This window comes from Paramormyrops kingsleyae, chromosome 16, assembly GCF_048594095.1.
Source record: "Paramormyrops kingsleyae isolate MSU_618 chromosome 16, PKINGS_0.4, whole genome shotgun sequence".
In the NCBI taxonomy this organism is placed as follows: domain Eukaryota; kingdom Metazoa; phylum Chordata; class Actinopteri; order Osteoglossiformes; family Mormyridae; genus Paramormyrops; species Paramormyrops kingsleyae.
This window is the reverse complement of record NC_132812.1, coordinates 6440116-6466486: the sequence shown is the minus strand read 5'-3', so window position 1 is coordinate 6466486 and position 26371 is coordinate 6440116. Positions and strand designations below refer to the sequence as shown.

At 47.5% G+C, this 26371-nt stretch overlaps 2 protein-coding genes across 4 annotated transcripts in view; both read left to right on the top strand.

The window, feature by feature from the left end:
- LOC111846093 (activin receptor type-2A-like) overlaps positions 1 to 7233 on the top strand; it is a 35511-nt gene extending 28278 nt beyond the window's left edge. For all 3 annotated transcript variants that reach the window (XM_072700219.1, XM_072700218.1, XM_072700220.1), the window contains one exon: positions 6986 to 7233. In XM_072700219.1, the coding sequence (XP_072556320.1) occupies positions 6986 to 7180 (195 nt within the window). In that variant the 3' untranslated portion in view covers positions 7181 to 7233. The remainder of the gene's footprint in view (positions 1 to 6985) is intronic.
- Positions 7234 to 21453: 14220 nt separating this feature from the next.
- The window catches only part of LOC111846104 (methyl-CpG-binding domain protein 5-like), a 32100-nt gene continuing 27182 nt past the window's right edge, over positions 21454 to 26371 (top strand). Inside the window, exon 1 of the mRNA XM_023815983.2 lies at positions 21454 to 21981. The gene's annotated coding sequence lies outside the window, so the exon portion shown is untranslated. The remainder of the gene's footprint in view (positions 21982 to 26371) is intronic.

The following is a 26371-nucleotide window of genomic DNA, read 5'->3' as shown; positions in this document are numbered from 1 at the left end:
AGTGATGCGTTTGGGTATAGTGCCCTCCTCAGTGATGCGTTTGGGTATAGTGCCCTCCTCAGTGATGCGTTTGGGTATAGTGCCCTCCTCAGTGATGCGTTTGGGTATAGTGCCCTCCTCAGTGATGCGTTTGGGTATAGTGCCCTCCTCAGTGATGCGTTTGGGTATAGTGCCCTCCTCAGTGATGCGTTTGGGTATAGTGCCCTCCTCAGTGATGCGTTTGGGTATAGTGCCCTCCTCAGTGATGCGTTTGGGTATAGTGCCCTCCTCAGTGATGCGTTTGGGCATAGTGCCCTCCTCAGTGATGCGTTTGGGTATAGTGCCCTCCTCAGTGATGCGTTTGGGTATAGTGCCCTCCTCAGTGATGCGTTTGGGTATAGTGCCCTCCTCAGTGATGCGTTTGGGTATAGTGCCCTCCTCAGTGATGCGTTTGGGTATAGTGCCCTCCTCAGTGATGCGTTTGGGTATAGTGCCCTCCTCAGTGATGCGTTTGGGCATAGTGCCCTCCTCAGTGATGCGTTTGGGTATAGTGCCCTCCTCAGTGATGCGTTTGGGTATAGTGCCCTCCTCAGTGATGCCTTTGGGTATAGTGCCCTCCTCAGTGATGCGTTTGGGTATAGTGCCCTCCTCAGTGATGCGTTTGGGTATAGTGCCCTCCTCAGTGATGCGTTTGGGTATAGTGCCCTCCTCAGTGATGCGTTTGGGCATAGTGCCCTCCTCAGTGATGCGTTTGGGCATAGTGCCCTCCTCAGTGATGCGTTTGGGCATAGTGCCCTCCTCAGTGATGCGTTTGGGTATAGTGCCCTCCTCAGTGATGCGTTTGGGTATAGTGCCCTCCTCAGTGATGCGTTTGGGCATAGTGCCCTCCTCAGTGATGCGTTTGGGTATAGTGCCCTCCTCAGTGATGCGTTTGGGTATAGTGCCCTCCTCAGTGATGCGTTTGGGCATAGTGCCCTCCTCAGTGATGCGTTTGGGTATAGTGCCCTCCTCAGTGATGCATTTGGGCATAGTGCCCTCCTCAGTGGTGCGTTTGGGTATAGTGCCCTCCTCAGTGATGCGTTTGGGTATAGTGCCCTCCTCAGTGATGCGTTTGGGTATAGTGCCCTCCTCAGTGATGCGTTTGGGCATAGTGCCCTCCTCAGTGATGCGTTTGGGTATAGTGCCCTCCTCAGTGATGCGTTTGGGTATAGTGCCCTCCTCAGTGATGCGTTTGGGTATAGTGCCCTCCTCAGTGATGCGTTTGGGTATAGTGCCCTCCTCAGTGATGCGTTTGGGTATAGTGCCCTCCTCAGTGATGCGTTTGGGTATAGTGCCCTCCTCAGTGATGCGTTTGGGCATAGTGCCCTCCTCAGTGATGCGTTTGGGTATAGTGCCCTCCTCAGTGATGCGTTTGGGTATAGTGCCCTCCTCAGTGATGCGTTTGGGTATAGTGCCCTCCTCAGTGATGCGTTTGGGTATAGTGCCCTCCTCAGTGATGCGTTTGGGTATAGTGCCCTCCTCAGTGATGCGTTTGGGTATAGTGCCCTCCTCAGTGATGCGTTTGGGTATAGTGCCCTCCTCAGTGATGCGTTTGGGTATAGTGCCCTCCTCAGTGATGCGTTTGGGTATAGTGCCCTCCTCAGTGATGCGTTTGGGTATAGTGCCCTCCTCAGTGATGCGTTTGGGTATAGTGCCCTCCTCAGTGATGCGTTTGGGTATAGTGCCCTCCTCAGTGATGCGTTTGGGCATAGTGCCCTCCTCAGTGATGCGTTTGGGCATAGTGCCCTCCTCAGTGATGCGTTTGGGTATAGTGCCCTCCTCAGTGATGCGTTTGGGTATAGTGCCCTCCTCAGTGATGCGTTTGGGTATAGTGCCCTCCTCAGTGATGCGTTTGGGTATAGTGCCCTCCTTAGTGATGCGTTTGGGCATAGTGCCCTCCTCAGTGATGCGTTTGGGTATAGTGCCCTCCTCAGTGATGCGTTTGGGTATAGTGCCCTCCTCAGTGATGCGTTTGGGTATAGTGCCCTCCTCAGTGATGCGTTTGGGTATAGTGCCCTCCTCAGTGATGCGTTTGGGTATAGTGCCCTCCTCAGTGATGCGTTTGGGTATAGTGCCCTCCTCAGTGATGCGTTTGGGCATAGTGCCCTCCTCAGTGATGCGTTTGGGCATAGTGCCCTCCTCAGTGATGCGTTTGGGTATAGTGCCCTCCTCAGTGATGCGTTTGGGCATAGTGCCCTCCTCAGTGATGCGTTTGGGTATAGTGCCCTCCTCAGTGATGCGTTTGGGTATAGTGCCCTCCTCAGTGATGCGTTTGGGCATAGTGCCCTCCTCAGTGATGCGTTTGGGTATAGTGCCCTCCTCAGTGATGCGTTTGGGCATAGTGCCCTCCTCAGTGGTGCGTTTGGGCATAGTGCCCTCCTCAGTGATGCGTTTGGGTATAGTGCCCTCCTCAGTGATGCGTTTGGGTATAGTGCCCTCCTCAGTGATGCGTTTGGGCATAGTGCCCTCCTCAGTGATGCGTTTGGGCATAGTGCCCTCCTCAGTGATGCGTTTGGGTATAGTGCCCTCCTCAGTGATGCGTTTGGGTATAGTGCCCTCCTCAGTGATGCGTTTGGGTATAGTGCCCTCCTCAGTGATGCGTTTGGGTATAGTGCCCTCCTCAGTGATGCGTTTGGGTATAGTGCCCTCCTCAGTGATGCGTTTGGGTATAGTGCCCTCCTCAGTGATGCGTTTGGGCATAGTGCCCTCCTCAGTGATGCATTTGGGCATAGTGCCCTCCTTAGTGATGCGTTTGGGTATAGTGCCCTCCTCAGTGTGCACTCCGAGGAAGGTATTACACCAAAACGCATCTATGTTGTGTGCAGGCTTACAATAAAGTCATATTGAAGCAAAGTGTGACCACTATATATATTACAGTACTAGGAGTGAAGCCTATTATTATTATTATTAGGTTTAGCCCATAACCGATTTGAATCCACTTAGGCAGTTGTGTATCTCACTGATACTTGCAGCCGGGACCTGTGGCCTTGTACCCTGGTGTGGTCGCATCCACACATCCTGATTTATAAAGAGCCAATGTGCCTCCTGCCTTTTGCCCCCCCTGCTAAGGTGTATCCACGCCCTATTGTGTCTGTATAACCAGGCTCATATTGTTCCCAAAAACCGCAGTAAGCGATACTCATTTTCATGGGCTGGTGTCACCTTCCTTCCTGTCTAGACATTTGAAATGGCTGCTTGTTTTACCTGCTTTCACCCCAAACTGCTGGCTGTGCCCCCCCACGCCAGTCACTCTGCGTTTCCTGGCCTTCCCAGTGGGATAGTCTAGCCTGCATGGGGCAGCCGCCTCCACACCTCTGTCGTTCCGCTGCGTATTCGGCGTGGTGCCTGATTACGTGGCCACGTTGTGTTTGCTGTGGGGTTGCTGTCAAGGTGCCTAGTTAAATTAGGTCAGGATGTGCCTCCAACAGACACTGAAGCAGTGCGTTAAAAGTCCGTTGGCTGTGGCTCCTGCTCATTAACGTGCTAACCTGAAAGCACGAGACCAGCATGCCAACGTGGCGGTGACAGCGCCTCTCACCGATTACCGCGCTGACCTGACATCCTGTTACAGGGACTAAGGCGGTGACAGTGACTCCCGCCGATTACCGCGCTGACCTGACATCCTGTTACAGGGACTAAGGCGGTGGCAGTGACTCCCGCCGATTACCGCGATGACCTGACATCCTGGTACAGAGACTAAGGCGGTGACAGTGACTCCCGCCGATTACCGCGCTGACCTGACATCCTGGTACAGAGACTAAGGCGGTGACAGTGACTCTCACCAATTACCGCGCTGACCTGACATCCTGTTACAGGGACTAAGGCGGTGACAGTGACTCTCACCAATTACCGCGCTGACCTGACATCCTGTTACAGGGACTAAGGCGGTGACAGTGACTCTCACCAATTACCGCGCTGACCTGACATCCTGTTACAGGGACTAAGGCGGTGACAGTGACTCCCGCCGATTACCGCGCTGACCTGACATCCTGTTACAGGGACTAAGGCGGTGACAGTGACTCTCACTGATTACCGCGCTGACCTGACATCCTGTTACAGGGACTAAGGCGGTGACAGTGACTCTCACGAATTACCGCGCTGACCTGACATCCTGTTACAGGGACTAAGGCGGTGACAGTGACTCCCGCCGATTACCGCGCTGACCTGACATCCTGTTACAGGGACTAAGGCGGTGACAGTGACTCTCACCAATTACCGCGCTGACCTGACATCCTGTTACAGGGACTAAGGCGGTGACAGCGCCTCTCACTGATTACCGCGCTGACCTGACATCCTGTTACAGGGACTAAGGCGGTGACAGTGACTCTCACCAATTACCGCGCTGACCTGACATCCTGTTACAGGGACTAAGGCGGTGACAGTGACTCCCGCCGATTACCGCGCTGACCTGACATCCTGTTACAGAGCCTAAGGCGGTGACAGTGACTCTCACCAATTACCGCGCTGACCTGACATCCTGGTACAGAGACTAAGGCGGTGACAGTGACTCCCGCCAATTACCGCGCTGACCTGACATCCTGTTACAGGGACTAAGGCGGTGACAGTGCCTCTCACTGATTACCGCGCTGACCTGACATCCTGTTACAGGGACTAAGGCGGTGACAGTGACTCTCACCAATTACCGCGCTGACCTGACATCCTGTTACAGGGACTAAGGCGGTGACAGTGACTCTCACCAATTACCGCGCTGACCTGACATCCTGGTACAGAGACTAAGGCGGTGACAGTGACTCCCGCCGATTACCGCGCTGACCTGACATCCTGTTACAGGGACTAAGGCGGTGACAGTGACTCCCGCCGATTACCGCGATGACCTGACATCCTGGTACAGGGACTAAGGCGGTGACAGTGACTCTCACCAATTACCGCGCTGACCTGACATCCTGGTACAGGGACTAAGGCGGTGACAGTGACTCTCACCAATTACCGCGCTGACCTGACATCCTGGTACAGGGACTAAGGCGGTGGCAGTGACTCCCGCCGATTACCGCGATGACCTGACATCCTGGTACAGAGACTAAGGCGGTGACAGTGACTCCCGCCGATTACCGCGATGACCTGACATCCTGGTACAGAGACTAAGGCGGTGACAGTGACTCCCGCCGATTACCGCGCTGACCTGACATCCTGGTACAGGGACTAAGGCGGTGACAGTGACTCCCGCCGATTACCGCGCTGACCTGACATCCTGGTACAGGGACTAAGGCGGTGACAGTGACTCCCGCCGATTACCGCGATGACCTGACATCCTGGTACAGGGACTAAGGCGGTGACAGTGACTCCCGCCGATTACCGCGCTGACCTGACATCCTGGTACAGGGACTAAGGCGGTGACAGTGACTCCCGCCGATTACCGCGCTGACCTGACATCCTGGTACAGGGACTAAGGCGGTGACAGTGACTCCCGCCGATTACCGCGCTGACCTGACATCCTGGTACAGGGACTAAGGCGGTGACAGTGACTCTCACCAATTACCGCGCTGACCTAACATCCTGTTACAGGGACTAAGGCGGTGACAGTGACTCTCACCAATTACCGCGCTGACCTGACATCCTGGTACAGGGACTAAGGCGGTGGCAGTGACTCCCGCCGATTACCGCGATGACCTGACATCCTGGTACAGAGACTAAGGCGGTGACAGTGACTCCCGCCGATTACCGCGATGACCTGACATCCTGGTACAGAGACTAAGGCGGTGACAGTGACTCCCGCCGATTACCGCGATGACCTGACATCCTGTTACAGGGACTAAGGCGGTGGCAGTGACTCCCGCCGATTACCGCGATGACCTGACATCCTGGTACAGAGACTAAGGCGGTGACAGTGACTCCCGCCGATTACCGCGATGACCTGACATCCTGGTACAGAGACTAAGGCGGTGACAGTGACTCCCGCCGATTACCGCGCTGACCTGACATCCTGGTACAGGGACTAAGGCGGTGACAGTGACTCTCACCAATTACCGCGCTGACCTAACATCCTGTTACAGGGACTAAGGCGGTGACAGTGACTCTCACCAATTACCGCGCTGACCTGACATCCTGGTACAGGGACTAAGGCGGTGGCAGTGACTCCCGCCGATTACCGCGATGACCTGACATCCTGGTACAGAGACTAAGGCGGTGACAGTGACTCCCGCCGATTACCGCGATGACCTGACATCCTGGTACAGAGACTAAGGCGGTGACAGTGACTCCCGCCGATTACCGCGATGACCTGACATCCTGTTACAGGGACTAAGGCGGTGGCAGTGACTCCCGCCGATTACCGCGATGACCTGACATCCTGGTACAGAGACTAAGGCGGTGACAGTGACTCCCGCCGATTACCGCGATGACCTGACATCCTGGTACAGAGACTAAGGCGGTGACAGTGACTCCCGCCGATTACCGCGCTGACCTGACATCCTGGTACAGGGACTAAGGCGGTGACAGTGACTCCCGCCGATTACCGCGCTGACCTGACATCCTGGTACAGGGACTAAGGCGGTGACAGTGACTCCCGCCGATTACCGCGCTGACCTGACATCCTGGTACAGGGACTAAGGCGGTGACAGTGACTCCCGCCGATTACCGCGCTGACCTGACATCCTGGTACAGGGACTAAGGCGGTGACAGTGACTCCCGCCGATTACCGCGCTGACCTGACATCCTGGTACAGGGACTAAGGCGGTGACAGTGGAGCCTTTGTGGACAATGTCTTTGTTAATGTGATTTATAGCTGGACTAAATCCTACATTTACATTGTTTATACGACCGTTATTGGAGAACTGGCCTCGTTATGAAGTAGATTTCAGGAAACATGAGACAAATTTAATACTAAGATCCCCCTGTCCCTGACAGTGGCCCCCCAGCACATTTGCAGTGGGGTGTGTGACTAGTGACTCTCAGGCTAGGGTTCCATTGGGGGTGGGGCCAAAGCTGACTCCGCCTCCATCCCATTCAGGGCCTGACCATGCTCTGCGAGACCATCGAGGAGTGCTGGGACCATGAGGCGGAGGCGCGGCTGTCAGCCGGCTGCGTGGAGGAACGAGTCGTCCAGATGCAGCGGCAAGCCAGTGTCGCCGTCACAGAGGAAATCGTCACCGTTGTCACCATGGTGACCAACATGGACTTCCCGCCCAAGGAGTCCAGCCTATGATGGGCGCAGCGGGCACTGCAATCGGGGTGTTGGGATGGGGACGGGGATGGGGACGGGGGTGGGGGGGGGGTAGATGGTCTGGGGTTCAGGATGGGGGCAGTGGCGATGCCCCCAGAGCACTAAAAGCAGACGATGGCGCCCGCCCCCAGAGCAGCTGACTTGTGGGGGGTTAGGGGCGGGGCACAGAGCCCTGTGCACATTCAGATGGGTTTGGACTCAATTCGCTCACCTCCACTCGTGCCTGGAGACCGGCATCTTGCACCGGGAGCCAAGGCCGAAAGGGGACACGTGGAAAGGACACCGCCACCGAAATCAGACTTTTGGAGATTTCCTTTTGTATCAAAGAAGAAAAAAAGACTTAAAAATAGACACCTGCTAGTTTTTCTATGAGGAAAGAGAAAGGGAGACGGAAAGCGCTCATTTGAGAAGGGCGGCCTTTTTCTCACCATATTCGCTGTTTTACTCTTTATATAAATGACTCTTGTGATGCCAGTAAGCAACAGCTTCTGAATGTTTAGTGTGCTGCTGTACATATATCAATGGAGAAAAGCAAAACGACACCATAGTCAACGATATCTGTAAGGAGTCACTTCCAAATTTTATTTAAAAAAAAAAAAAACCATAAACCTCCCACAACCAGGTATACCTCAGCTCACCTCACGGAAAACACTTCAATCAGTCGGTGCCGGTCTTGGCCTTGTGGCTTCAATATTGATGCCTGGTAAGATATTACCCAAACTGTGGCCAGACTCTGCCAATTCCGTAACGGCCATCGGTACATAAAACAGTGTTTCGCCTTTTTTAAAATGTGCTTTTAGTCTTCTCTGTATTATTGTTTTTTCCCTGGTGTTTTAAAGTATTTTTTCTGAAACATTTACATTTTTTTGTTTGATGGAAAACATACAATCATAGTACAGGTGATTAAAAAGGCCCTCTTCCCCGTTTAGGTTTGCCGTGTCAGTGAAATGCTTGGGGAGGAAGTCGCATGCCTTTTTTTCAGTTTTTGCTCAGGCCGAAATTTTCTGATCATGTGCACAAGTTCCCGTCCGCAGGACGTGGAATTGTGCTTCTCCTTTCTCCCTCGGCACGCCCAGCCCACTCTCCACAGGATCTCTTTCCGAGGCTCGCCGGTGACCCCCCCCCCCCCCCCCTCCTCAGCTGTGCCTGGCAGCTCAGGAATGGCCTTCCTCTTGGAGTCTGACGTCAGTGGCTCTCTAACTCGCCTCAATGCCCTCATGTCACCTTGTGGGAGTTTTACTTACACAAAAATGTTCTGAGGGCAGAATGAATCATGATGGGTCCAAGCAAGTAGAGGAGGCGTGACCAAGACATCTAATTGGTTGGTCCTGCCTCCTCTAGTTTCTTGGACCCACCTCCTCTACAATCTGATTGGTTGTTTCTCTGAACCAGTTATTTTTCATTCTGCCCTCAGAACATTTCTGAGTAAGTAAAACTCCCATGAGCGCTCTCGTGCCCCAGAAAACCTCAACCCGTCCACGGCCTAGCAGTAAAAACTTGCTTTCTTCCTTATTTTCTTCCTTCTGGTAAAATCACATGGGAGTCAGTGACATTTGGCGCTGTGACATCTGCGTCAGTCTACGTCCTGCTCGGGGACGTCTCAAATGGCAAAATCTCATTCACACCACCGCAGCATTCAGGGATACAGTACTATGCTCTGTTATGCTGATTATATGCAATGGGCATCGCCTACGAGGCCGTGTGTATTTTTAAACGAGTTATCCTGTGGAGAGCTCATTAATTCACGAGATCGCCAGGCGCTCGTGCTCACCATCACCAGGTGCCAACTTTCTGAGGCATGGGCAGGGTTTATGAGGGTGCCCACCCACCAGCAAGCTGGTCACTGGAAGGCTGGGATTGGCTGCATCACCCTGAGCATCGGTACTTCGTGGTGGGTGGGCACGCGGTTGCCCTCGGTGACGTGCCGAGCTGGGAGAGGCACATGGGCATATATACATCTGCTACTGCATCATGCGCTCTTTTGCTGGAGTAGAATAACGAATAATGGTTATATTGATAAGGCAGCCACTGGGTTCCCTGCCCACAGCTGGTCCTGCCCAGATGTCCCTTTAAAGTGAGACCCTTCTTGAAGCCTGAAGGTGGCGCTGTTTGCTCGGCACTCAGTACCGTGTCAATGCTTGGTGTTCAGGCCTGGGCCTTTTTTTAAGTGTTGAAGGTCTGCATCCCCCCCCCCCCCCCACCCCTCCCCAAATGAAAGCCAAATGCTTTGGCACCAGACTTCACAGCAAATGCACATTATGTAAATATGTATGTTGTTTTTAGATTGTGAATATAGCATGAGCTTGTATCTGTTGTATTTTTTTAAGGTATCACAAAGCAAAAAAGGATCTTTATAAAGTAATTATTCCAGGAATACATTTTGTATATATGCATACATGTATATGTGTGTGTGTATATATACACATTTTTAATGGTATTAATTCGTGCCCCCCCACCCCAAGACTGGTCAGTACAGACGGCACCTCGTTTACCTCAGATGCCCCCGCCTGCTTGCCCGCTGGTTCACTCCCTGGCGCACGCGTGACCTCCTGCTCCGGGAGCGTTGCCCGGGATACGACCCGCGGTACCGTGCGTGCCGCGCTCTCGGGTTCCAGTGCCGGCGTGGTTCTGCTGAGCTGACACTGCTGGGCCGCGCTCACCATCCCGCCGATGTTCCGCGTGTGGTTTGCACAAGCGACTTTTCTGCTGTCCAAGTGTACTTGCCATTTTTATTGTTTTGCGAGTATTTAACAGTTTCAGAGGCCTGGTTGGAAGTGATTGTTTAATATTGTACAGGTAAATTGTATGCTATTCCACCCCCCCCCTCCCAAAAAATAAAGTATAGTGACCGCTATGCCCCATGTCCGTGCTCTTGCTGCCCCAGATGGGTGTTAGCCATCTATTAGGAATGAGGCTCTACTTCATACCTCAGAACACTCCTGATTGGCTGACGTCTTACCGTCATGTGACCTTTTTTCTACCATTCCATTTCCTGTGCTTTCCTGTGTTATCATGTCACTGATAAGCTAAAGGAAACTGTTCCTGTAGTTGTACTGGTTCATGCTGTACTGATTCGCACAAACACTCGCAGTGAGAAGCAGGTATGGGACCCCGCTGCACTTCTGACTTACTAATATTCACAGAGCAGAAAGGAAAGCTTCATACCCTCAGCCGCTCCTCTGCGTCAGGGCTGGCCCCACTGCCCACTGGATGTACCACACTGGGCCAGATGCAAACTCCCACTGTAATCCAGGTGTACTTTCTCAAAGCCACACACCCCCAGGGGGGAGGAGTGCGGTCTGTCTACCCCAGCTGTCCAGAAAGCAGAATTTAATCTACCATTTCAGGGGCCCTGGGCAAAGCTTAACTTGGGACAGCCCCCTATCAAGAAAATTATCATTCAATTTCCTCTGCAACCCAGGTGATTAGTGGGCCCAAAGCAACTGCATTGACATGTATATAATATATATATATATATATATATATATATATATATATATTTTTCTCATGACTTTGCCTGGGCCTCCTTGGGCTGATCAGGCCTTGGGCAGCAGCCTAGATTGCCTGTGCCTGGATCTGGCCCCGCTTGTATACACTGTACACTCCTTTTCAGTTCTGGTGCATCATGAATACTGCTAAGGATTTTCTGTGTCATTTCAGCTTGGTCTACAAAAATGTATGTATTACATGGGTGAAGGTAAATGCATATTAAAGGTAGCTATTCCTTTGAAAAACACACCCCAAACACAGCCATGGGTATATTATAGCATTACGGATTATAGTAATTGAGGCCTCAGCCCCCTACTCCTTGTACTGCAGTAAGGTATAATTACCTCGCCAATCCAGAGATCTCTACCCTCTGTCAAGGAAACGGAAGTAACTTTCACCTTGATATAAGCATGAAGTCATCAGAAGAGAATCCAGCGCTGGTCTGGCTGGACTATTTCTTGGTGTCTGGTTCACCAGACCCTTGGTGTTGTGGGTATTTTGGTCCAGTCATGCATCCTGTTCAGTCGATTACCAGATTTTACCAGTTTATTTTCACAAAAGATAATGTGAAATATGCTGAGATCCTATGTGTCCCATTCCTAACAGATACTTTGTTTTATTCCGACGACTTCAGAACAAGCCACAGCCACATACTACATATAAGCCTGTGTTGGACTGAGGATCATGGTTAATATGTTTAAACTCATCTAAGCTGTTTGCCAATGATTCGTGGAATCTTTAGGTTATATTCAGTGTGCTACAGGGTTCTAACATGAGTGCGGATTAAAGAGGAGGAGCTGCATTGACACGTGTGACCTTCCTTCGTACGGCACTGAACATGCGGTCCCAACATCAGCATTCTGAAACTGCTGTTTCTCGTCTGTTTGAAGCAGTTGCATCCTGTTACTGGTTTTTGGTGCCTACTACAGTGTGGTCAGGTGGTATCCAGTGTTGTCCGTGTGACTTCAGGCATCTAACATCTCTGTGTAAAGAGGAAATCCCAGTTTCATTGTCTTTTAGAGAGATTTGTTGCAAGGGAAAAAAAAAGTACAGATGAGTTACTACCACTTTGAGTAATTGGTCCAGGAGAACAGCTCAAAGCACCTTACTTACCCTGAGATGCCCACACTTGTGTGTTTAAATGTAAAATTTATTCTGAAGTCTCTGAAATGTAGGACTCATCCAGCTTAGAATATGTAGGTCTGGAGCCTACCTCGGAGGATATGGGTGCAATGTAGGGAATAACCCAGGAGAGGGTGCCAACCCATCACAGGGCACACTCACACACCGTTCACTCACACACCATTCACTCACATGGGAGATTTGGTAACTGTAATTAACCTCAGTATGTTTTTGGACTGTGGGGGGAAACCAGAGAACCTGGAGGAAACAACACGGGGAGAACATGCAAGTTCAAATCACTCTAATGTACTCTAAACACTGTGGAAATTCAATATCATGTTGGCATAATAAAGTTATAGGAAAATATTGAAAATTCATATATTTTTTTTTTTATTTGTAATGATTACGTAGCTAACGTTGCTTATGTAGACATTTCCTTAGCAAATGGACAAAGCATAATAACCAATCTATCACAAATATTTTCAGCTTCACAGTGGAAAGGTTAGACTGCTTTATAATATATTAACTATTATACTTACAATACATATTATCCTTTACTGTTTGTATTGTCAATAGTTAAAATGGGGTATTTACCTAGTGGCTGATGTGAAAACTGGATGAAACAGAATAGTTCCAATGTGCAGCTTTATTCATTTAGCCTAGAAAGTATTTTCGTGTAATAATATCCATGTTTCACTATACAGACAAAACATTTCTGCCTAAAGATTTGTAAATTGCAGAAATTGTTCAACAGTGGTGAACATCAGTGGGGCATTGTGGGGAATACTTTCACTTGCTGAAATTTGGAGATGACTAAACACACATACACATCACTATCAGAATCAGAAAAAAACATTTGAGGCAAAAGCCCCTCTAAAATAGGCCCCTGCCCATACTGCAGACTTTTTTTTTCAATTTGATACAGGCTATTGCCAAGGTTGGTATTACCAATATTATTTGTATAATTTACCGACAGGAGGATCCATCATTCCATTCCCATCTGGGTCACAATAAGTAATATTACTGGGGATACAACTGTATTCATCAGACGAAAATGCTATTTAAGTCAAATGCAGCTTCTGTTAGTCATACCAGGCCAAATAGTAATTTATTGTAAATGTATTCACTAATTTGTTACAATGCGCGGGGGAGTGCCTCAGCACCTGTCCCCTCTTGCCCGGAATATTGAAAGTGCCCCCCCTATTAGGGCACTGAGACCCGGTCCAACAGCTGCCCCTGTTTCTGCATGACCGGTTAGGCTCTCTCACTTTGTACAGACAGATCATGATCCTGCTTGGGATGTGAAGCGTCCTGTTTAATCCCATTTTATCATGTTTAGAGGAACATTGAGTGAAGAGGTGTATGTTGTGGATTAGTTCCTATCAGACCAGTAGTGTTTTAAATGCTGAATGGTTTGTATAGCTCTACCAAACTAATGTAAGTGAACTGCGTATGTCCTGGTTGAATAGCCACTTACCCCAATAGGGCTTATGCTGCATATTAAAAAGGTTTGGCTTATTTACAGGAATGCAGTTCTACCTCAATCCAATAGATGGCAGCAAAGTAAAGGTGTAAGCTCATCAAGCAAGACGTTTACCGGTTCATGGGCTTCACAGTCATCTGCATACGCGTTACATTTTGCTAGGATATATGGTTGCACATTCACAGTGCAGGTTGTAATTAGTATGCATGTACATTTATAATGATTTTTTAACAGTTAACAGCTTGAGTGGGAACCCTGTAGCGTGGCATGTTGTATCAGTAGGAATCATGCCTGCAGGGGTGCGTCTTCGATTGCCACTTCTGCTCCCTGTGCGTGGATTCACACTCAGGTCTCTTCCCAAGGTCTGAAATTATCTGCTTAGGCTAAGTGGCATCATTTCATTTCACTGCAGGTTATAGTATAACTATATATCATAATTATGACAAATACAAATCATTGAATCCCTAAATTGTGGGCTGTTGTGTGGCTCAGAGGTTTAAGTGTCCTGCCTGTGCTGACCCACAGAGGTAAGGTAAGGAGCATACACTGATTACAGAGTGTTGCCACACCCACCACATGACAAACCATCTCAGGGATGAGAACCTGAGTGCAGCCATGCAGCAGGTGATACCTCAGCACCATACTAGTCTGAGTGGACCAATGTGAGGTTTTTTTCTGGAGCACCAATCCTGCCACCAACCCCCAAGTTTTTTTCCCTGTAAGTTGGCGGGCCTCCTTATAGGGCTGGATGTAGATTAATATCATACACAGGATAAAGCAATTGCATTCTTGCACTTGGGGCATTCTTGGGATTTGAACCAGCAACCTTCCAGTTGCAGGCACAGATCCCTAACCTCAAATCCATCACTCTGTCCCACAGAGGTGCCGGATACATAGCCTAACCCAAACTTCACTCTCAGTTGTGTGTGCAGATGCCCCTCAACTTACGATGGGGTTACGTCCCGATGAACACAACGTACGTGGAAAATGTTCCAACATGTTAAATTAATATACATTAATACATTAATAACAAACATTATAATCATATAATGTGTCACTAATGTATATTAAAGCTGTTAAGGTATGTCAGGATGTTAAGGTATTATGTTTATGAATGTTCCATGAATGCATTATGAAGGTGCGGTTAATGTAAAGCATTACCGAAATTTCTGTCATTTACTTTAATTCTCCCGCTGTATAAAAGATAATAATTGATGATGATTATTATTATTATTATTATTATTATTATTATTATATGTTTATTAGGATGGTACGGAGCACATTACTGATGAGGAAAACCAAAGTATCTGATGATTATGATTGACTACTCAATGACGGATTCAGTTACGGACTGCAGGGGGCCTCATCATGGACGACAGAACCCTGAAGGCAGTGTTTGTGTTCACAGCCCAGTCATTCAGCTGCTGGAGACGGATTTGAGAGGTTGTGCTCAGGTGATCAAACTACTTTGCTGAGAGCTGACCGACGAGGCTGACCGTGTGAGCACCGGGGGTCTCCGGCACACGCGGGCACCTCCTCCCCTTGGTGCTGCGGCGCAGATGTCTGAGCATGATCTGTCAGCTCCAGGCCAGATGGTGATGGACTCAAGTGCTGTATTGTGCTGATAATTGCTGGGAGGAGAGTGAAGCTGGTGCGACATAGAATGGGCCCATTGAACGGGACTGTGGGAGAGCAGCAAGACCGCGGGCAGAGGACATACGAGAGCAGGAGGGAGACCGGAGACACATGCCACAGCGACACATGGAAGAGCTGACAGGTGTGATGAGGATGACGGTGCTGGCGGCTTAGCTCACAGATGCCAGGTGACAGTGCTGGCGGCTTAGCTCACAGATGCCAGGTGTCATACCTGAACTCTGAGAACATTCGCAATATAATGGAAACTTGAACATTTTCACCACAGTTTTTTCTCATTCCCATTATCTAGATTATCAGATTATTCTTCTTTTCACTTTATTTTATTTATTAATAGGTACCTTCAAGTCATTGTCAACTCCTAGCCTGTGCAGGTCAACCCATTAGCCAACATAGACAGTCAACCACCTATGGCACCAAATTCTGAGGTGGTGTCGACTTATGGTAACCATACACTAGAAGACTTTCAAGAGACTTTTTAACGACTAATGTCTGACACCCACTCACATCTCAAGACAATGTGTCATTAGTTTCAGAGTTTTTTGTCACAAACTATGACTTTGGAGAACTTGCAGGGTCACTGTTTGCAAGACTGCAACTAGATTCCTTTTGAGATTATTTTCCATCATGCTCCTGGTGAGAATTTACAGGAAGAGAAAAACTTGAACAATGGAGACAGAAGCAGCTTTTGGCTACACCTGCTCTTGTGTGTGCTGTGGTTTGCTATGAAAAAAACAGCTAAATAGAGACAACACCACAGAATGTGAACACAACGCTGGCTGCGTGAACAGGGACAGCAAGGAAGCTGCCCCTCCATGTCTGTTTACCAGCAATGGGGACGAGTCACTTCTTGGTGAGTCTGAGTCAAGTCTTGAGTCAAAACATTGCAAGTCCGAATCAAGTCTCAAGTCACATGTCCACAAGTCCAAGTCCATGTCTTTCCATTATTTTTGCTGTCGAGTCACAAGTCATCAAATACAAGTCCAAGTCGAGTTGTGAGTCATGTAAATTGAGCCCCTATCTATGTCAATTGTTTTTTTACCTCTAGTGATTAAAATCCACCGCAGTAGATAGGCAGAGGTAGGTTGAAGAGAGAGTCTCTCTCTGTGTCTTTTACATTCACACTGCAAAAGAATGAAAATCTAAGCAAATATAATTTTCTTATATTTAGACAAAATTCTAAATTCATTAATAAACTAACAACACAACTTATGAATAACATTAATTTGCCTATTGTCTTATTTTAGGAAATCTTACCAAGTACATTTTTTTAGTGCACTAGCAGATAATTTTGCTAGTTTTAGGCCGTCTTCTATCAAAACAGAAGCAGTTTATCTTCAATTTGAAAGGCCATTTTTTGCAGCGCATGTATATGCAAGGAGTTATGCAGTTTTTTGGACAGAAATCTCAGGAGACCTTGCATTCAGCCAAAGGAACTTGCAGACAGCAGAGAATTAATATACAGTGAAATGATAAAATTAACGTTATGGTATCCAGAGGGGGGACTATAACCTCAGATCTTCTCGAGTCATAAGGTCCAAGTCGGTTCCAAGTCTCAAGTAATTTGCTCTCAAGTCGAAGTCAAGTCTAAGTCAAGTCCAGTCTGCCTTGTTAAGTCACAAGTCATCAAATTTGTCACTTAAGACCGAGTCAAGTTGCGACTCAGTGACTCGAGTCCCCACCTATGCTATCTACCCTACCTATATATCCTGTACCTGCTTCGCTGCTTCCTGTTTGGTGCTGAAGGTGTGACGAAAAGAAAATTTTAAGTGTCACGGCAACGAGATGATGAGGAATATTTCAGAATGAATAAGCAGACGATACCGTAAAAGACGACGATGTTGATGATTGTTCCAAGAATGTCTTCACCATCAAATGCTTAAGTTAGCTGTCATCGTGATGGTCATATTTTATTCACATTTAAATGTAGTCCCATCTTTTTGCTCTGATCTTTAACTTTCCTCGTACATCTCGTAATATCTTCATTTCTACTACAGTTTTCGGGGTGGGGGGGGGGGGGGGGGGCTATACCTGCTTGAAAGGAGGCCTTATGTGACTTTACTCTTACAGCAGGCCACTCCCTGGTGCAACATGGCCATAAGCATACAATCGAGAAATGTAATGTAATGTAAGTGGCTAAGGCAGACCCCACCTCTTCCCATCGAAAGGGTTAAGGAGGCATTAGACCCTATTTGACCTTTCTAAGTCCCTGATTGCAGGAGCTCAGATCCGCAAATGAGGAGAATGCAGCACTCTGAGGGTGGAGTGTGTTTATCCCAAAGGAAATTACGTTCCTTTGAAGATCTCCACTGCTTCTGTTCTACTCTCGATTGTCCTTGAATGTAGACATTTGTCATTCTCGTGAGGGGAGACTGCAGAGAAGCTGAGAGCTAAGGCAGATTCACAAACAGGCTTACGAGCAGACTCAGGACAGTGTGGGACACCCTTCTCATTGTGTACCCAGGAAGAATTGTTGTGAGAGAAATGGCGACTGCTCATGAGAAAGAAACTCCAAGGTGTCATAACTAGGACCTGTACTACCAAGCGGCGTTACTGGCTTATCGGGGTAACGTGTCCGATGTAAGGTAGTCTGGGCAAAATGTAAGTGAACGAATATGAAGTCCATTTAAACTGTGGTACCTTAAATCCGACAAATTACCCCGATAAGCCAGTAACCCCGCTTCGTAGTACAGGCCTCTGGTGTTGCCACTGCTGGGTTAAGGTTAGCAAAGATTCCCAGTGGTCATCCTGATTGGCCCACTGACTGGGTTTTTCTTAGACTGGTCAACAGCTGAGAGCAACATGTGCTTCAAAACAACTGAAAAAGCAAAACATTCACATTCACTAAACTGGTATCTAATTATTAACGACTTCTGAGTTAACATACTGTTCTGACAGAGTACACCCTCTAATTGACTTCTTTTGTAAATACACTATATTGCCAGAAGTATTGGGACACACCTCCAAATAATTGAATTCAGGTGTTCATCACTGAGTTCAAGCATTGTACCATGATAGGATGCCACCTGTGCAATAAGTCCATTTGGGAAATTTCCTCACTAATAAATATTCCACAGGCCTTCAGATTAGCTCAAGAACAGTGTGGAGAGAACTTCATGGAATGGATTTCCATGGCCAAGCAGCTGCATCCGAGCCATACATCACACAGTGTAATGCAAAGAGCCAGATGCAGTGGTGTAAAGCACACTGCCACTGGACTCTAGAGCAGTGGAGACTGTCAGGGTCTTGGGGGGGTTCTTGTCACAGACTCAGGGCATGATTCAGGCAGGAAAAAAAAGGAGGTGACAATCCACTTGCGGATCCAGGAAACAACAGGGGTTAATTGTAGATAATGAGGACACTAGGAACACTACAAAACAAAAAGATCACAAAGGGTCTAACCTAACCAGGGGAATAATACAGCTAACGGAACAATAAATGATTACAAAAGGAAAATGTGTAATACAGAGAACAGGCATAACAAGCATAACAAAACCAAATGACCAACATCACAGAATCATCAAGAACACAGTCAATGACTCCACAAGCAACAGAGCAGGATCAGGTACTTAAATACAGATGGTTAACAAGGAAACACAGGACAGGAGAGAACAATTAACAAGAACTGGCACAAGAAAACGGGCAACAGGTGGAACTAATAATAATTAAACACAGGAACTAGGGAGCTTTACAAATACCAAAAACTAGAAAACTGGAAATAGAACACTAGGGACAGAACACAAGGATAATTAAACAGAACCAGAAAGGAACAAAACAGGACACAAGCAAGGAAAAGACAAGAAAACTAATACAAAAGAAACGCTAGGGAACAATATCTAATGAATACAAAAACAGGCAGCTGGACTCAAACACACGACTAAAGGATGAATATCCACATGATCAGCCCATAGCACCACACAACAATGTGAGGAAGTAAGGAAAGAGGCAAAGGACTTGGTGCACAGGGAGATCAGGATGGCCAAAGACACCTGTTGGCCAAAAGGGGAAGAGACACGAAAAGCTGGGGCAGATGGGTGCTGACCCTGACAGGAGACGTGTTCTCTGGAATAATGAATCACGCTTCTCTGTCTGGCAATCCGATGGACAAGTCTGGGTTTGGCGGTTGTCAGGAGAACGGTACTTCCCTGACTGCATTGTGTCAAGTGTGAAGTTTGGTGGAGGGAGGGTTATGGTGTGGGGTTGTTTTTCCGGGGTTTGGCTTGGCCCCTTAGTTCCAGTGATAGGAGCTCTTAATGCTGCAGCATTCAAAGCCATTTTGCACAATTTCATGCTTCCAACTCTGTTGGGGGCAGTTTGAGGGTGGCCCCTTCCTGTTCCAACATGACTGCGCACCAGTGCACAAAGCAAGGTCCATAAGGACATGGATGAACGAGTCTGGTGAGGAGAAACTTGACTGGCCTGCACAGAGCCCTGACCTCAACCTGACAGAACACCTTTAGCATGAATTAGAGTGGAGACTGTGAGCCAGGCCTTCTTCTCCAACATCAGTGTCTGACCTCAAAATTCCCATAAACAAACTCCTAAAACTTGTGGACAGCCTTCCCAGAAGAGTTAAAGCTGTTATAGTTGTAAACAGTGGTCCAACTCCATATTAAAGCCTATGTATTAAGAATGGGATGTTATTAAAGTTTGTTTGTGTGTGTAAAGGCAGGTGTCTCAATACTTTTGGCAATATAGTGTATAAAAAGGTGGAACTAAAATTCAAGGCATTTCCTGTCTGCTACAAATAGACTGGTTTGGGCTTTTCCTGCCTCCGCACCTTAGTGTGAAGACTGCCTAGCAGAACGTATGGATCAGGAGCTGAGACCCAAGCTGTTTCCTTCTGTATTGAAGTGGACCTGGGGGGTGGTGTAGAGGAGAGCTGAGAGCAGCTGTCCTCATGGCCCCAGGCAACGTGTGGAGCAGCAGCAGCTGAAAGAGAATGTAACTCCGCCCACTCCCTCACATGTCAGCCCCCATTTGCTGGGGCACTCTTACACTGCTGATGGTGACAGGTGCGACCTGAACAGAACCTGAGCCTTGGGGCTGGGGGAGGGTCTGCTGATTGGGCAGAGACAAGCGACATCACCGACCTGCAAGCAAACCACATCCAGCAGATTCAAATTAATGTAGTAACTATTGTGAGTCTCTCTCTCCCAAAAAAAATGACAAAGGATGAAGTCAATAAACAAAGAAGGGATAAGCTCAGGAAAACAGATAATGCTTAGGGAAACTAACATTTTAGCCTGTTTTTTGGGAACTGGATTTTTACCCCAATGGAGTATACATCATTTATATTAGCAGGTCCTTCTAGCAAAGTATTTAAGGCAAACCTGTATTCTCTTTGACCTTGTAATTGCTCTTGTTAAACTTTAAAGAGCACAGATACAATTACTCATTCCCCATGGAACCAAATGCCAGTGCCTTTATGCTTATTTACCCAAGTCCTCATTAACTACTTTGGTCGACACTTAATTGCACTTGGAAATTTAAGCCTAGCAGTACATAAGACATTGCATTATGAAGAATCAGAATTAGACATACTTGTGTTAACATTACACACTTCTCAATCTCACTGTAAGCCTCTGGCCGGTGTCTTTGAGGATAATCAAAAATTAGCTGTAAGTGAGATTAGTGGGACCGGCTGTAGGTAAGCCAAAAAGTGGGGCTTCACTAATGAACGCTGCATGTCTGAAATACTCAGCACTTACATTTCCAAACTGTATGCAGCTAAAATGACCAGACAATATAACCTGGTTGAATATTTACACATTCTCCACTGGTCATTGTCTAGTTTTCCTTTCTGCTGCAGGAATGGCAGAAATACGGATACCAAATTTCAAGGAGATAAAATCTCATCACTTTCTTTTCTACTAGACTTGTGATAATAATCACATACTATTCTGAATGCTTAATCCCAAGCAAGGGGAACATCTCTGCAGGTTAACAGTAACATGACTTTTCTTCACTTTGACAGTTTTCTTCATATAATTTATAAACTGATTTAATCCATACCAGGAAATATGAAGTTCCCATTCAATATGAGGCATGGATATGTAATGATCCAGCAGCAGGCCTGCTGTTGGCCCTGAAAGAAGATGGTAAATAAACGGTGCTCTGGGTATTACCCCGAGACATGTAAATATGTAACTGTAAATGATTACATGCAATTATTAAATAATGTGAAACTCATGCAGGGCTTTATTTTTTATGAAGCTTTTATGGATGCTCCTCCGTTCTTGATGTGTCAGCATACAGGACAACGTTTGCTGGCCATTAGTTCTGTAGGGGAAAAAAGCTGTAATAAGAAGTATAATCAGTGCTTTATTATCAAGTGCTTGTGTTCGTCTTTTATACTCTCACTGATAGCTAAACTTTTAGAAGCGCCACCTAGCGTCACTCGACCTTTGAGGACTTCAGCAGCGCACAGTAGATTCGCCCGAGAACGGAACGACCCGTCCAGTGAGACTCCGCGTACAACAGTGGGAACTTTCTCTTCTTCTCCTGTTTCTGGACGAAACCCTGTGAAACTTCCGGCCGCAGCGCGGTGCATGTCGGGATGTCCTCCTCTCCTCCGTGCTCCCGGCTGGCGCGCACGCGCAATGGGGAGCTCCATCTTTCTATCCCAACAAGCCGAGAGAAGAGCCAGGAGCAGTTGATGGGGAAGATTTTTATTTTCATTTTAAAGGGGCAGAACTTCATTTTAACCCGCCCGAAGACGCCGTTTCGCCAAGCCCGGCTCTTCGGGACCGCGAAGAGGGACGCCAGAGATGTAAGGGACTCCTGTTGGTTTATAAAATCTGGAAGAAGAATCCAGAAAGCCCCTGTTTCTGTGCGCCCTGCTGCCTCTTAGCAACGCGGCCCCCTGCGCTCCGCTGCCCGGGCTCCTGCCTCGGCCCTGGCCGGAGAGGCTTCTCCGCTGCCCGTGTTCCTGCCTCGGCCCCGGCTGGAGAGGCACCTCCGCTACAAACTTCGTTGCTTTACGGACCGCTGGGGCGTGATTTGACCCCCTCTTTGCTATGAAGACGTGAGAAAGGTAAGGGGGCGTTTTAAGCTTTTCACAGTCTGTCTGGAAGAAGGACAAATAAAAATAATAAAAAATGTCTATATAATAATAATAATGTTAGAGAGTCGGCTTTGCCTAGCTAGCTGTCTGAATAGCTAGCCCCATGCGCCCCTGTCGGCACCCGCTAGATCCCGGCTCCCAGGCTCTCTTTATATAGATATATTATGTGCGTGTTTACTGGGCAGGCTGGCCCGTTTATACCCGCACGCACGACCTGCTTCCCGGGGCTGATGCACGCTACGGCCAGCCCTATGTATCACCTCAATTCATGCTGCATCTGTGCATTTCCAAATACAGCTCGCTGCACACACCTGACAATTAGTGCGACATGCAGCTCTTAAAATCCCTGCCATTATTAAGAGGCAGTTTCTGATTAACCTGATGCGGATCGTGCTGACCTCCAGACCCTGACAGCTGTCCTGCAGTTTGAGGCTTTTTTCTTCGGCCTCACGATGTGTGTGTGACCCCGACGCGCTACCTGGTGTGTGGCAGTTTAACGCCGCCTGATGCCCGATTCCCCGGATCGTGGCTCTGAGGGGCAGTACCCCGCTGTCCAAACTGTCCATAATGCTTCGTTAATCCCCTGCTGATCGTGTTTGCTGTCAGGGACAGGTGCACGTAAATATTAACAGTAACGTTCCCATTGCGCTTGTTGCATTGCTATTATTTATTGTTATTTTGAGTCTGTGGTGCTGGTGACCTTAGTCATCCGGATGTAACACCGCAAGCAGCCGTAGACAAACCAGCTGTCAGGCCTCCCGCTTTCATGTGGCTCTCCTCCTGACACCAGAGGCGCATTGAGGTCCTATTCATGCCAGGGTTACCCGGCCTCCCTCACTTCTCAATCAAAGGACCTGGGCTTTCTAGTCTCCATTTCGCCAGAAAGAAGAAGAAAACTAAGCTATACTCTGAAGCACTGCATTACTACACATGGGAGCTACAGTGTCATGCAAATTTAAGATCTAGACACTTCTGTTCCAGGTGTAACCTTCTGTGGAGTTTGTAGGAGTCTTGGGCCCAACTACTTAGATGTAATATCTGTCAGTTCAGGTACTGCTCTGTACTGTTCTGATTAGCTGACTTAAAGTTCGAACTAAAACCACTGAGACTGACTGTGTCTTTTTAATATGTTTAAATTAGGTAACCCACAGAAGGCCAGGAAATTGGATTTGAATCTGCTGATTTAATGTTGTAATTCTATAACAGCTGTGCTACCTGCCATTCACGATTACTTACTGTTTCTCCGTCTAGACTCTGCGTAAGAATCATGTTTTTGTGACCCGTGGTCTTGCGTACCTTTTATCGAGCCCCCACAGAAAACATGAAATGGCGAACTTTGTGGTGACCCAGCCTTTCTGCTTCATCATCCTTTTGCTGTTGGTGTCTTGCTGACGGGATGCCACATGCTGTTTGTCACATGAGAGCTGCCCTACCCTCTCGTTTTGGCTTGTGCTCTGTCAGAATTGCCTGTGAGACTTGGAAATGAAATGCTCCGGAGTCTTGTGTTCAGGGTTGCCATCTGCACTGTATGTCTTGTAGACCTTAAATCGGTTAATGAGATGTGTTCACAAAAAGGCATTTCAGAATTTGAGGTTTACACGTGACGTGGCAGTCACCATGCCGCAGCAAGCCGGTGACCTTTAGGGGGTGCTCACACCTGTCACTTATCTGTAAAGACACGTTATCTGTCACCTATAAATTCTATTTCTGAAGTGAACCTTTAAAAGTGTTTCCTGGGTGAGCAGTGTCGTAAAGCTGTTAGCACTTTTGTATTTTACAACCTAAAAGTAGGAAAGGTGTGTTTGTATGTCACAAGTAAAAATTAATTATAATACTTAAAGTGAATTTGTACTTTTATAGTTGGCTGTGTATATGCAGTCACAAAACACACGTGTAGTATATCGCAGTGTTCACTGGAAATGACCAACTTTAATGTAATCAGCAGAGCTTTCTGGTGCTTTAGAGGGTATGTGAGGTACTTGTTGAATAGATCAAAAATAAACTGACTCATGCTTGTTGTCCCTGAGCCCTCTTGGTAGTCATGGCTTCTTGTGGATCACATGATCCAGCAAGTCACCTACGCCTTACCAAATGAGGTGTCCAGCGATGGGTGATGTAAGCATGTATTCTTCTGCACACAGTCCTGTCCCCTTAAAAGATGCCTGCAGCACCTTGTGGTTTGCAGATCCTAGCACTGGAACTCGGGCTGACACACGCTCGTGTGTGACTCTCTTGTCACGAGTGCCGTGTCTCCTCAGAAGCGCGTGTCTCGTGGCGGCTGTGATGAGTCAGTCCTCCTCTCCTCTTTCCAGGGTCACACGTCCCCTCCATTCAGGTTTTGGGGTGCCGGAGCCTACCATCCGTGTCAGTCCTATGTCAGATATCTTCTTAGCAGGGGTCTGGTGGCTGTGGCTGGGTCAGAGGCACCACACAATGCTGCAGTCCCTCCAGAGGCCCCCGGGGGTGTCATCAATGAGGTGCTGGTTGCCTTGCCCTCCTTCCTTCCTGATCGCCCCTCACAACTGGACGTTTAATGGTATTTTAACAGTGTCACGGGTGGCTTGGGGGCTCAGTGGGTAATGCTATCAGGGCTCGAATCTCTACCCCACTGTTGTCTGTGTGGAGTTTGCACGCTCTCCCTGTTGCAAGCAAACTTCCTTCCTATCTGTGAAACGTGTGTGATGCAGGTGTGCAGCTCACACTAAGGGAGACTCCCTGACGTGGCTTGCAGTTCATGTGCCAAGATCTTTGGATAATGGGTTGTGTTCTGGAACTTACAGACGGAGTCGAGAGCGTTGATCTTGTGATGTGTCACAGCCGTCATTCTGTCTAAATAAGAGCCCCAAATCGCCCCTCTTCCCCGCTGTTTCCTCATTTAGCCAAGCAGGTATTTTTGTCTTGTTTTCTGAGTTAAATATTCTTGTTTGGTTTTGTCATTATACTTTCAGTCAAATTACATTAATTTAAAAGTAGAATGAAATTAGAAATTTCATATTGAATTTGCAATAATAATTTTAAGTATCTTTCATCTACTTACGCAGTTAGACTTTAGACTTCTTTGTACAAGAATAATTGGTTTTTCAAAAAGAAGAGTTGAAATATTGCTTGTGTAATATGCAGGAATATAACTGTAGTTCATTTTGAGCAGCTTCATCGTGTGTTTTTTGGCTGTAATGCATTTACAGACTGCAGCCTCTGCTGCCCGTGTGTCCTGGAGAGGAAGAGCCCATCATCTTCTCTGTCCTGCTCTTGTGCTGCTTTGCCCTTTCAAAAACCACACGTGTGTGAGTCCCATCCTGGGTTTTACTGGGGTATATCTGTGCCTTTGTTCATAACCAAGGCCCAGCGGGAAGCCTGTACCGAAATGTACTGTGCAAAACATTTTAGCCCAATATGAGTTTGCTCTCTAAAAGGAAATTAAGGTTGTTGGCATGGAGAGAAGTTTTTTTTTCTTCTTTTAAAATTATAGCTCTCTTGATAGTCACCATCATGGTTTTTCTGTATTGGAAATTGTGTCACATTAGTGTTGTCATAAATTCTACAGTTTTTTTTCTTTACCTCTGTACTAAGAAGCCACTCTTCATTATATGTTCATTACGGCCTGTGAGGTAGGAAGTTTTATGTAGAGTAAACTGGTAAAAAGGCATGAACTCGTCCTTGTGGTCGTGTGAAAGTGTTTGGGTTTGATGTCTGATCGAAGGCTGTAGGGATCCATCCCCCCCCCCCCCCAACAAACCACATAATCACTGCTGTGACCTGATGGGCATGAATGGACCCTGTCAGGTCGGTTCCCCTGCTCCTATGACTGGTGTTGGTTATCATTACTATGACTAAGAATAAAAATACAGAAATTTGGACAAAGATTTGAGAAAGACCTCAAACGCTGTGTCCATGACTAAACGTGCAGACATCACTGGCCTATCCCGGACACGCTCTAGAAGGTTCTTGATTATTTACAGAAATTTAATGAAAAGCAGGGGAATCACCACAAGCTTGAGGACTTGCCACGTAGGTTTATGGGGTTAGTTAGCTCTTTCTCCCAAAGTGTTATTTAAAGCTGGCCATCTTCTGAGTTATTTTTCAACCTATGACTAAACTGATCTATAGAGAGAGTCCATCTTCTAACTCAGGGAGGTGTGTCACTCGGTGGAATAGGATGCCTCGTCTGATCAGTAGGTCACCAGTTCAGATCCCAAAGATTTCACCATTGGGCCTTTGAGCAAGGGCCTTGACCCCAGTTGCTTTGGATAAAAGCATCTGTTACATATATGAATTGTAAACATAACACTGAGAAGCACTGATTTACACGTGTTAAATTTGCAGCGTCTTTTAATTGGTCGACAAAGTAGAAGAGCCTGTT